Source organism: Dromaius novaehollandiae, chromosome 19 (genome assembly GCF_036370855.1).
Source record: "Dromaius novaehollandiae isolate bDroNov1 chromosome 19, bDroNov1.hap1, whole genome shotgun sequence".
NCBI lineage: Eukaryota > Metazoa > Chordata > Aves > Casuariiformes > Dromaiidae > Dromaius > Dromaius novaehollandiae.
The window spans coordinates 4997662-5010039 of NC_088116.1; the positions used below are offsets into that span (position 1 = coordinate 4997662).

The following is a 12378-nucleotide window of genomic DNA, read 5'->3' on the forward strand; positions in this document are numbered from 1 at the left end:
AGCTACAACAGAAATAAACTGCTCTGGGCACACCCAGAGATGTAGGTACTTCTGTAACATAGGCTCTGAACAGGAGGGTGAATGTATGCATTGTAAAGGCCCTATTGCAGCCCACCCATCTCTCCAGACCAATGTTATGGCTGCAGGTCACTGATACAGAATACAATCTCTTGTTCTCCAGGCTGTCCGGCTAAGACAACTGCTAATAATGTAATGGAGATCATTTTTATTTGTTTTGCTGTTGCTGGGCAGGTAACTACGAGAACAGGCTAAGACTTGGAGATGTATTTACATTCCTTGAGCAATGAAACTACCTACTGTTTGCTCATCATCACAAATTCATTCTGTGAGCTACAGAGAAGATAGATGTGTGTCAGGAGTGGGCTTTCTCCTACCTGAAGCGTTCAAAGTATTTCTCTCCAGCTCTAAAAGGAAACTGTGAAAATCTTCATACGTGGACAGCACAAACCAGTCACTTCTAACTTTTTGCAACTCTTCTGGGGCCCACTGGTTGCTAATAAACTCTCCAATCTGGGGAAAAAAGCCATCAGCTAAGGAGATTAAACACATTTGATACACAGAAAAAAACGAACAATAAATTCCCAAATTGCTGTTAAAAATCTCAAGCTTGAAAAGGGAGGCAGTTTTCTGAAAGCATGGTAAAGCAGCCCTGATCCTAGATTCCATAGAAACCACTTCTTTGCAAAGAAAAAGGTAATAAAAACTCCAGGACCACAGGATACAGGATGCTCTTTGTTTCTAGGACGTATTCCTTAAAACCATCCAAAATAAGCTCTCTGGCATCAAGAAGATAGAGGCCTGTGTGATTCAGCGGAGCCTGGGCATCTCAGATTGGACATCCTGCACATCTGATGCAAGACTGCTTTTTCTTCTACCTACTACTAAAGCATAAAGATAGATGTGGGGTGGAGGGAAACATTACTCCCCTATATCAGAGTTTAGATGCAAAACAGTGCAGCTTCCTACTCACCACAGGAGCATAGAGTTTGATCTTAGCTGTTTCCAGGGAGTTCATCACATTTCTCAATTGGTGATTATCCAGAAACATCTGCCCAGATGCCAGGATGATGATTATCTTGTCATCAGTCTGGCTGGAACCATGGCTTTCATTGAAGACTTTGTCCCTGTGGAAACACAAGCCTGGAGATGTTTTATGGGGCAAGCCATGCCTGCAGAGCTAGAAATGTCAGTGTTGCTGGCAGGGTGCTGATGTTCTTTAAGCTCCTGGCCCATGAGAGATTTTATGCAGTATAGACATGCAAGACAAACATGCATATCCACTCACAGATAGATTTATACTTTCCAGAGACATTGTCTCTCCCCATCTGGTAGCTATTACACACCACTTTCACCAGCAGCATACGGGACATTTTACAGAGGAGATCAATATTGTTAGAGTCATGTTACTGAGAAGAAAACAGAGTCAAGAAGGGAAGCATGACTCCCAGGGAGATGGAGCAGATCAGTGAGAAAGATGGGAAAGGCCTCAATCTACAAACACGCACATGCTCAAAGCAGGATCCAGATGACTATGAATTTTCATTCTGAGGCCCCTATGCCAGCCAGGAGGAATTGCTTTGCCTTTTGACAATTTTTCCTAGTGGAGACCAGAATCAGACCCAGTGGACCCTTGGACAGACTCATTCACAGGCCTCTGACAGAGCCTGTCACTAAGGGAAGCATTGGAAAGGGAAGGGTGAGAACTTTGAGGGGAATGAGATAAATAAGAACAGAGAGAGGAGGTACTGGAGGCTGGATTGATGCACACAAAACCCAAGCTAGCAACCCAAGGGTAGGTGTTCCTAGAAGTCCTTGGGACATGTGAACTCACAGCACATGCTGCAGTGTGGCTGCAATGTCAGTCTGGGAGCCCTGCTGCTTCATGTTTTGGACCTTGAAGAGAGCAGCTGATCTGTGGCAGCTTTCTTGCAGGCTCAGTCTGGTTTGGATCTCTGCTCCATACTGTATCACAGCAAACCTTATCTGGAGAAAGCAGATGGCAAAGCCAGAGCTGGTTAGGCAAGATCTAAGGCAGAAACCCTAAGAAGTTCCTTGGAGTGTCAAATTTAGCATGGAGTGCCAAACTTTGCTGCACAGACACAGAAAGCAGATATCGCAAATGGCAGGCAGATCAGTTGGCTTTATCCCTCTGTGTCCATCACACATTTGTATTCTGGTGAACCTTTCTGGATTAGCTCCAGGAGCTGACTTCATTTTCTTTGGCTCAAAACAATGATTTTTCTGTCTGATCTTCCTGTATTTATCTATCTGGCTAGACCAACGACGTGGTTCACTTTGTCCCCAGATCCAGGCTTTAAGTCATTTAAATTAATGGCTTTGATACCTCACCCTTTATTTCTGTGTGAATTGTTTCAAGGTGCCCTGGGAGGTTTGCATGGTAAAATATCTAAGCATGCTTCTGGCATGAAAACCCACTCCCAGCTGTTCCACTTCCCTCTTCAGCTAGTCCTCCTTGGCTCAGTAAGATTTAGCTCATGCACTAGAATATGTAGGATGATTACCAGTAGGACTATGGATATTTAAAAAGCAATAGTTATGCAAACTATTAGTTAGTATTAGTTTAGTTCTGCAAACTAAATAGTTATGAGTTTCTGTTGTTCATTAGAGCCCTGGTCCATCCTACCCATCAGATTACAGGACTTTGAGGAGGTTCACACACCTTTGGGCATTTCTGCCACATTGACTTCATCATATTAAGGACAGCATTCTTGGCATTTTGGAAATCATCTCGTTTGGTGCTCTCTGATCCATCCAGAATGACAGCAATCTCTGTTCCCAGTTCTGTAAATGCAGATAAATATAAAAGGACATTTGATAGGACACCTAGACAGCCTAACATTTAGCAAAGACTCAAGAATATTGAAGTGTTATCAAACAACCAAAAATTTTACTACAGCACTATCCAGCCATTTTGAAAGCAGGTCTAGGTGATGATATGGTTTATGCTGCGGTGACAGGTTTAGATAATTTCAGTCAGTGATGACTGCAGTAATGTTTGAAACTTGCCATTATTACAAATTACCTTCAAAAGCTCAACCTTTTCTCTCTCCAGCTCTCCCCCACCAGAAGAATGCAAATTGCTTAAAATTAAGCTAAGACACAAGGAAGTGATGCTTCTTCGAACCCAGCACTTACCTTTGCACATGTGGCTGCTCCCTGCAGGGCCAAAGAGCTCACCACAGGCACTGCTGATGCTGTTTGTGTTGTCGATGTCAGCAATCTTGGTTTTGCTGTTTTTACTTTGACTGCTGTTTAATTTGGTCTCAACTGAAGAATTTAAAGAGCAAGAAAGAAAAGACTATCTACCTTTTAAAAATATTTTCTAATTGACACATCTTAATCTCAGACTCTGTTTTCACCCATGTTCTTAAGTTTGCAGAAAGACTGAGGGCCAGACTTTTAATAGCAATTAGACAACTGAAGATGGAACCAGACCATCTAGATGTCTAATTTAAACTTAGCTACTTTGCAGTGACTACACGTAGAGCAAGGCTAAAGAGTCAGACTAGCTCTCTGCTCCCTTCACCTTAGTGCCACAATAGCCCAGCCAAGTTGCAAGAAACAGCCTTGAGCACCGAGGCACTTTATAAAATCCCTATATCTATCACATCCATTAGCTAAGCATGCTAGTGCTTTTCTAATCCCAGGCTTAAGAGCTGGATCCTTTGGATGCATAGGACACCACAACAGAAAATCCCTATTGCCAGGTGCTTGTCTTCAAGGCTGAACACGTAACCCCACTGAAGTCACTATAATACGTGTTGAAATTCAACTTTAAGTCTCTCCTGTGGCCACAGAACTTGCTCATTAGGGGCTCAGAAGGCCTCTGCTGCTGGGAAAGCAGAGCCTTGTGCTGTTATTGCTGTCCCCCTGCAAAGGCACAGTACTGGCTTTGCTCCCATACCTATCTTGGTGAGGTTGAGGAAAGTTGTGCTGCGCAAGTCAGGAGTAAGCAGAGTACAGACTCCGTTCATATCCTCTGTGGTGGTGAAGGCCCGGCGGTGCTTCTTCTGCAGGCAAGCCTGTGGGGATGGTGGGGAAGGCTAATGAACGATGGAGCAAAGACATGGACAGAGGATGACTGAAGATGCTGTCTGGCAAATCTTCAGCATCCCCTGCACAGCACTAAAAGCCTCCTAATGAGAGTAGTAAAGCTAGCTGTGGTCACCATGCCCTGATGTGACCCCTGCTTCAGGACTTCAGCCTTGAGCTGGTGACCAGGCATGGGGCTGGGGGCATAACCATACAAAGGCATTAGCCAGAAGCCAAGCAGCTCTCCTAAGCCTTCGCTGCCTGTCCTCCCTCTTCTTTCTCCGTGAGTAGGACTGGCTGCAGGAAGTACAGGCTACACTGCAGTCCCTCCTCAGCTGATGAGAAGAGCCCTTCTGAGTTTGCTCTCCTGGCTGGCAACGCACCAGCTGGCTTAACAACCAGTCAGCGTTCCGCCAAGACCCATCAGCCTTTGTCCATCTATTATGTCTGCTCATTTGTAATTCCCAGCAAATACACAGAGTATTTCGCAAAAATCCTGTCATTCCTAGCCAGGGATGTTCTCAGTCTTACCAGGATCCAGTCTGCATTCCTGTCAATAGCTATGCCACCATCCTGGATGTTTTTGGAGCCTTTAATGTTTCCTGAAATAGAATGAATGATTGAAGGAATGAAGGAAGGAAGGAAGGAAGGAAGGAAGAGGTGAAACAGAACTGAAATGGATATGGCACTTATCAGCCTTAGGCAGACAGAATAAATACAAAGCCTAAAACTACTGAGGATAGCTATAATTGCTGTCTTAGAAGGAGGACTTGGAATTAAAGTTATCAGCAACATTAGCAGTGACGAGTATGCTGGAAACACAAAACCTTACCTTGCATTTCAGAAAGTTTAGGTGAAGACTTAACTGGGGCACAAGAGGTCTTCCAGCCTCCAGACACATCATTCTCAACCACTGGGACAAGAATGGGCCTGCATTTCTTCTTCATGAAGTGCTGACTTAAAGGATGTAGCAGTGTTCCCAGTTCTCCCTGAAATACCCAATCTCTGCACCCCCCCATACCATGGCAAAGCAAGGATTGCGAAGGGGGAACTGGACTGTACCTCTCAAAGGTATTTCCTGGCACTGGATCTCTTCCTGCAAAACAGTGCACTTACTCAGCCTGCCCAGCCCCTTGTCTACTGAGGAAGTAGCCAAAATCCTGTGGAATGAGGAAAAAAAGCTGAAAGGTGGCACAATCAGGCCAAGTCCTTGTAACTGCAGAGTGCAAAGACACGATCTGTGTGTCAGGGTGGCCATCCCTTACCTGACAATGTGTCTTTTAATTAACTGGATAGGAGTGTGTTTTTGAACTGAACCGGCCCCTAGGAGGGAGGCACTGGCTTTCTCTGACAAATCATCACCCTTCCCATTTGTTCATCTAAAGCTTCAATACCAAAGCTAAAAATTTCCACAGTGGGAGCGCTCCAAGCTGTTTGAACACACAGACATCACCGGAAGACACCACTAGACAATTTTGTCTTTTAGAAATAGGTCATTGGAACGCACAATATCCAAGTTTGTTCACCTTCTCTTTCAGTCCCTGAAGGGGGGGAAGGAGGAGGTTCTTCTCCTTTGCTGCACTCTGCTGTCCTGAATGGGCTCTAACTGGGCTTTTAGCAGGGGAGGTTTCCACCTTACAGCCAGTTGCTCCTCTGCGATGGCCTTTTTTCATTGCAATCGGGAGTTTGGCAACTGACTGAACCTGGTTGAAGGAGGGGAGTTACTCTCACCCCCTACTTCTGTGTCACTGCAAGTAGCAGTTTATCTGAACTATGAAGTCAAGGGAGCTAGCCCAGATCAAGGAGGAGGACTGGAAGCGACTTGCCCATTAAACACTGGAGGTAAAGGGAGGCTGGAGGTGCACCGGGAAAATCCCAACCCAACACTAAGAAATGGCAGCACTGCTGTATGAAATGGAGACTGTTCTTAGAGTCAGCCACTTTCTGCTGAGGGAGCAGGAAAGGTTTTGCTTTACTTACTCCAAAACTTAAAACATGCTACCTGCTACACAGCCTGACCACTCTGTTCTGCATAATATAGGTTATCTGTATAGCAATCACTTGTGGTTGGCTTCTATTCACCAGCCTAGTCATCTAGTCCTCTTCCCCTACAAACCCAATAGTCAAAATACAGCAGTTTCCAGCTTTATTGTCTCCAGACCAAGCTCACAACATATCTGGCAGCTGGTGGGTGGCGTGACTGCTGCAGCCCCAGATACCATACACTATGCTAAGGAAGCTCTGCAGAAGGCCAGCTGCATCTGCCATCTGGTTAAATAAGCACACAGCCTGTGTGCACAGTGCTATGACTTAGCTGTTGGTGAGGGGAAAAGCTGCGCAAAGGCTCACAGGCTGACAGTGTTCACATTATGGTGATGAAGCTCTAACACCACTCATCAGCCCCTAAGAGCCAGGGAGCAATGCTGGGCTCCAGGCAGAGAAACCTGTGCTGCCAGTTCTAGAGAATGAGAAACACATGACCACGCTCATTCATAAAGATCTGGAAAACCTGGGTATTTTTCTTCTTTCTGTTCCTTACACAGTCGTGTTCCCATCCGAGTGCTGAAGAACCGTGGGCCACAGCAGAGAGGCTGTATGTGGCGTGATCCACTTCTTGCCAGTGTCAATATTAAAGCTCCTCAAGGACTTGATCACTGAAAATAAATAAGTAAATGAAAGCAGACTGTGATGTGCACAGTCATAGTTAACAGCACAGGCTGATGAGCCAGCTGTTTCTGAACACTGCCCACCCAGACAGCAGAGATGGTTAGTGGAGAGTTACAAAGCTATGGAGATTTCATCAATTTAGATTAAAAAAAGACTTTTTGCCCAAACTAGCAGAAGATAGAGTAACACGAGGTCCTGTCTTAGATCCAGAACAGACTTTCACAACAGGACAAAACACAGCTCAAACATGCATTTAGGCAGGAGAGGACAAAACTCCAGGGCTTGTGCAAGTGATGTGTCACTTCAGGGATCTTTCACCAGTGGATTCACTTCTTTTAAAGTGGATATTCAACAGGCCAGGAGACTGAAACTCTAGTAACAGCGATTGTATCCCACAAGATCAGTACTGTCATAAAATAAACCTGGCAAGGAGAGGAGAATGTAGGTTTTGTGGAATGCTAAAAACAAAAACAAAAAACAAAACAACCCACACAGCTTTGTGCCAAACATGATGCATACTCTGCTGGGGACATAGCTCTGCTAAAAAGTCCAACAAGTCATCTCACAGTAGATATCAAACAGCCAAAAGAGAAAAACTTCTGCTCACTATTCACAGAGCTGTAACTGAACTGACATCCCAAAGTTAACTTTTTGTTTGCTTGGTTGTTTTTTTTGCATAAGTGCACTTCCTTTTTGCAAGGCAGCCCACAAAAAAGGGTCCGGTGCTGGCGCTGTCAGACTCTGTGGCAAGCCAGCCTTTATAGCTGCTCAGTGGAAAAATACCATCTCAGCTCTTGGTTTCTTACACACTTCAGTAAATGTACAGACTAGGAATGTAGTATATATTTGAATGTAAGCGACAGACTGAAGATGTCACAAAGTAAAACAGCATAAAAGGCAAGCTACTAAGATAAATGCTGTGAACTCAAGCACTGAGCTGACTGCATCACCGTACCTCTGCAACGACATGACAACTCTGAAAACTTCACCGTATTCTCAGGAATGAGACTAAATGACTAGTCCCAAACTCAAAATCCAAATTTTACGAATGACTCCAACCAAAAATCCATGCTCTAAATGACTTGACTGCAACCCTAGAAACTGTATACTGAGCCTGCATTTAAACATATAGTATAGCATTTTTTAAATAGTCTCTGATGTGCTAACAGGAGGCCAAACTCTGTCCTTGTATTTATCTAGAGTCTTTCCTGATTCTGATATTACTCAGAGCTGGATCTGCATTTACGCAATCAATTTCATGGAAACCATTTCCCAGCCTAACTACTAATATACAGATGGAAGAAGTGAAATACCACATTTAGGGCTATAAAATGCTACATACAAATATCATGGTGAAATTTTAGTCTTTGCTTCTGCTTCCTCAAACGTGCTTCAGAGACATAGCACGCATCCCTTTGAGAGGGTACGCAGACCATCCTGAACTACCTCCTTGCTTTGTAAATCCCATTTTACCAGTAAAATTCCGTTGTAATAGTACCAGCCTAACAATGCCATATATTTACAAAGACTTCCAACAAAAGTTCTTTAAAACAAAATAAAAACAGAACTCTGCATATACTGGCACAAATTCCCCAGGAAATTCAGTTGTCTTTGAAGTAAGGAACAATTCTCAAGCAAGCAACCAGTACCGAGAAGAAGAAAAAGGAAAAATGATGGCCATGGAGCTAACCTCACTCTTGTGCATGTTCCCGTGCTCGTATGGCATTTGGTCTGGGAACCAGAGACTCCTCAGCACTGCACTCAGCTCTGATGCTGCCATGCTGCAAGACCAAGCTGCTTAAACATTTTACTCCTGACTCCCTGCTCAAAGGGATTTCCAACAGAGACGACTCAGAGGTTTTAGAACACTAGTTATCAAACTAAGCGTGCTGTACGTAAGCTCAAAAAAAAAAAAAAAAAACTAGGTGCGTGTTACAATCCAGTTCTAAGAAACTGGCTGAAACCCACCAAGTCCGACAGCTGCGCTTTTCTGCACTACCTCTTTCAACGATAAAACCCACAAATGCAAACAAAGGGTGCAAGAAGAGAATAGCGATAGAAAAGGTCTACTGAAAGCTACACAAGGATAGAAGCCTCCACCACCAATTACCCTTTAGTTTAATTTGCAGAAGTCAAATCAAGAAAGGTCAAGATTTGAAAAAATATTAGAAGATACTGTATACATATTCATTAAGCATTTGTATATTTAGAAAGCTAGGAGTTACCTAGCATAATGCTGAATATGAGAGCAAAAATATCAGTAAAAGTAACACATCATCATACAAAATACAGAAGTCAAGCCCAAATGAGGAAAACAGAGTACAGCATAAACCTTGATATGTTCAATGTAAGATTACAGTAAAGCAAGTTAGAGAGACTTTGATGGACGTCTCATTAAAAGAATAAAATTCATAACAATTTTTTTTCAAAATACATTGGAAGCACTAAGCTTGCCAGAAAGTGCGTGAGGCTGTTCAGATACTCAAGGCATAAAACGAATGCTTAAAAGAATGTCTAATTAAGAAATAATAGTCTTTCAATACAGATTAAGTAGCTAGATATAGCACTGAGTTTTTTTAAAAGAAAACTAGATAAATAGAAATTCTGTTCCACAGAATCACACTAGCATTTATCTGTGTAATTGGAAGAAGTGGGGCCAGTAACATCCACAGTGCAGTCATCCTTCGTGTGAGCTAACAGAGAAGCAGTGGTAAGCGCGTACCCTTCCCGGATCGAGCAACAAAAGATAAACTGATAGAATGGTCCCCGCAGAGCTACAAAACAGAATAATACAGATACAGACTCTGACTCAGAAAATACTCCTCCTAATTCACACCTACACCTTACTTTACCCAAACTCTTATTCCCCCAAAAAAGTCTTCTGAATTTTCTTTCAAAAAATCCTACATATTCTAGAGCACTTGATCAGGAGATCAGCAAGCCAAAAACTTGCAGGAAATGAATCTCTGGAATTACACCCTGCTTAACACAAGGTGTACCTCAAATGACAAACAAAAAAGTTCATCTAAATTCTACTCTCAGCTATTTCAGTACAAGTAAACAGACAAACAAACAAAAAAGTATAAAAGGCCAAATACAGCTTTTTCGTTTTGTACTTGAGAGTGGAATTGCACGCAGCAATCACTTTTCTCCCACTAAGGATGAGTACCATAAAAGTCTCTCCACTCAAACTCTGAAATCCTCTGAAACAGTAGAAACCCCCCAATTAAGGACTTTTATTCCATACAAGTCCCAACATCCTGAACTTCTTACATAAGAATTATTTTATTGGCTGACATTAAGGGACTGATATGAGTCTCCAGAAATTGCTTTGTTTCTAGACTAAAACTTTTTTTTCTATTTCATGAAAATAAATATAGAGATAAGACTCACTCATCAGGAAGAACAGGTACAGGAGGGATCTCATTATTCCCAGCATTAAGATGAAGGAAATAAGACTTGAGACTCGGCCAGGCAAAAGCTGCTCTCTTCCTCTGATGATTCTCCAGGTCTGCAGGTCTCATGCTGCTTGCTGAGACAAAGTCACTCTGTTGTGGATTTCCTAACTGAGGTTTCAAGGCATATACTAATGACATTTAAATAGTACCACAGATGCAAAAAGCTGCCTAAGTATACTTAGGTTACTGAAAGGCAATTTTCAGCAGTATCTCCATTTTTGTCTACTAGCATCTAGAGTATATTTAGCACAGTAGGAGCTATCTAGAAAAGTCTCTAGGGACTATGTTTGTGTTGACTACCTTCTCTTTGCTACATGGACATGCCACATTCCATAGAAATGGGCAAACGGATCCACTTGAGTGAACTCACAGCAGGGATTTAAGAGATGTCAGTTCTCAGGTGCCTCTCATCACAGCTATTTTTTAGCACACAGGTTTGCCCCCCCCCCCCCCACATACGCACGGAGAACCGGAGTTCCCTTTTTATTTAGTATATTATCAGAAACACTGACATTTTATGGCAAGATAGCCAGGGTATGTTAAGGGATCCTGAATGTCCCTATCCCCCCTCTACCAATAATTCTTTGGCTCCTAATGATCCCTCATCTCACTGTATTGTTGTCCCCCGTCTGGACCAGACTTGCACAGAACTGGTCCATGGCAGTTCACATTATCAGAGTACTGGGCAGCAACCGTTGTTCAGCTGCAGGGTGTTGTTATTACAAGTGCTAAGTGAGCTCAGCCAGCAAACACTGAGCCATTAGAAGAGTTAACTGCATAGGAAATCCTCCAGAAAGCCTGGGGGTGGGGAAGGGAAGCAAGCCGTTCCAGAGACGCAGTGGTCTTTGCCCCGAGAGTGTAAACTTTCCAAGCATTCTCGGAAAATAACGTAGCACCAAAAAAAGCCATATGCACACTTTCTGGCTACCTCCAGCTCCTTTCTTCCAAGGGCTCCTTGTGTTTAACATTAGACAATCATCAAGGAACCTCATGCTCGATAAAGGCTGTAGTACTCCACATTTCAGGTTTCTGGACTGAGAAAGATTACTTCAAAAGAGCAAGTGAAATATTCTCAGCATTTAGATTTTAATAGCTAGACACCAACCATGAGGCAGTCACATCCACACCTTTCTGATGCTGGTCCTGTCTGGCACCACTTTTACTTGTGCTGCTGAAGCAGACATGAGATGGCAAAGTAGTATAGTTTTCTTTAAAAATAGCATGTTTTAAATTTCATTTACTTTTTAAGTCCCTGAGTAACAAATGCAATTTCTTGAAAAAGGAAAAGAAGAACAAAACTGATCCGCAGCTACCACAAAACTCATTGCTCATTGCAGGAACAGTCCAACTGAGAAATCTGCCAGCTGCATCGCTTCAGAAACAGCTCTTTGCAGCTCATGTAGACTTATATGAAGCATCTGTTCTTTGTCTGAGCCCTTTTGCTTGTCACATTGCAACGACTCCTTTTGCTAGCTACAAGGAGAGACAACGGAAAGTATGCTAAGGTGCAAGTGGGGTCATGAAGAGATGAAGAGAGAGTGGAGCAACTGAGGCACAGATATACCTCCCCATGGTTTCCTCAGCCTCAGAGTGGTTTAAAAAAAAAGGGGGGAGGGAGCAACAAAGCAATAAAATTAAATGTGCAAAGCACTTGAGGAACAATAAGAATAAACCTGATACCTCCAAGGAAAATGGCCTCATGGGGAGTTTGGAACCATGGAAACTGGGCATGCAGCCTCTTTTAAGAAAACTATGCAGATCATCAGTGAGATCACTTTGAGCAGGAAACGTCTGGAGCATGGTATAGAGGCCACAAGGAGCAATAATGAGGTAGAGTGTGATCAAGTAGAGGAGGAGGAGGAGTTTGGAAACAACATGACCTCAGTTCTCCCCCCAGCCCTGCTGTGAAGCTTCCAACTTTGGCCAAGTTACATGAGAGAGCTTGAGCATTCGTAACGGAATGGAAAATAATGAGAGCTGCTGGTGTCTTCTCTCAGTGGTGTATCAGACCCTCAGAGTCTCTGCAGCTCACACATACAGCATAGACTGAGAAGAGAAACTGCACTTACTGATTCACTGACGTTTGAGAAAATTTTTGTTTTCTCAGCTGAGAACACTGCAAAGCCTCCCAACTTTGCACGGGGATGGATTTGAGACAGAGGCTCCATGCAGGCAAGGT

General features: G+C 43.3%; 1 protein-coding gene across 1 annotated transcript in view; it reads right to left on the bottom strand.

Annotated features, from left to right (window-relative positions):
- ITGAE (integrin subunit alpha E) overlaps positions 1-10294 on the bottom strand; it is a 32980-nt gene extending 22686 nt beyond the window's left edge. Inside the window, exons 1-10 of the mRNA XM_026101440.2 lie at positions 10135-10294; positions 6614-6728; positions 5137-5234; positions 4606-4676; positions 3947-4064; positions 3178-3309; positions 2702-2823; positions 1853-2004; positions 992-1145; positions 396-531 (exon numbers count right to left, since the gene is read on the bottom strand). Coding sequence (XP_025957225.2) covers positions 396-531; positions 992-1145; positions 1853-2004; positions 2702-2823; positions 3178-3309; positions 3947-4064; positions 4606-4676; positions 5137-5234; positions 6614-6728; positions 10135-10180 — 1144 coding nt within the window. The 5' untranslated portion in view covers positions 10181-10294. The remainder of the gene's footprint in view (positions 1-395; positions 532-991; positions 1146-1852; positions 2005-2701; positions 2824-3177; positions 3310-3946; positions 4065-4605; positions 4677-5136; positions 5235-6613; positions 6729-10134) is intronic.
- Between the last annotated feature and the right edge of the window lie 2084 nt (positions 10295-12378).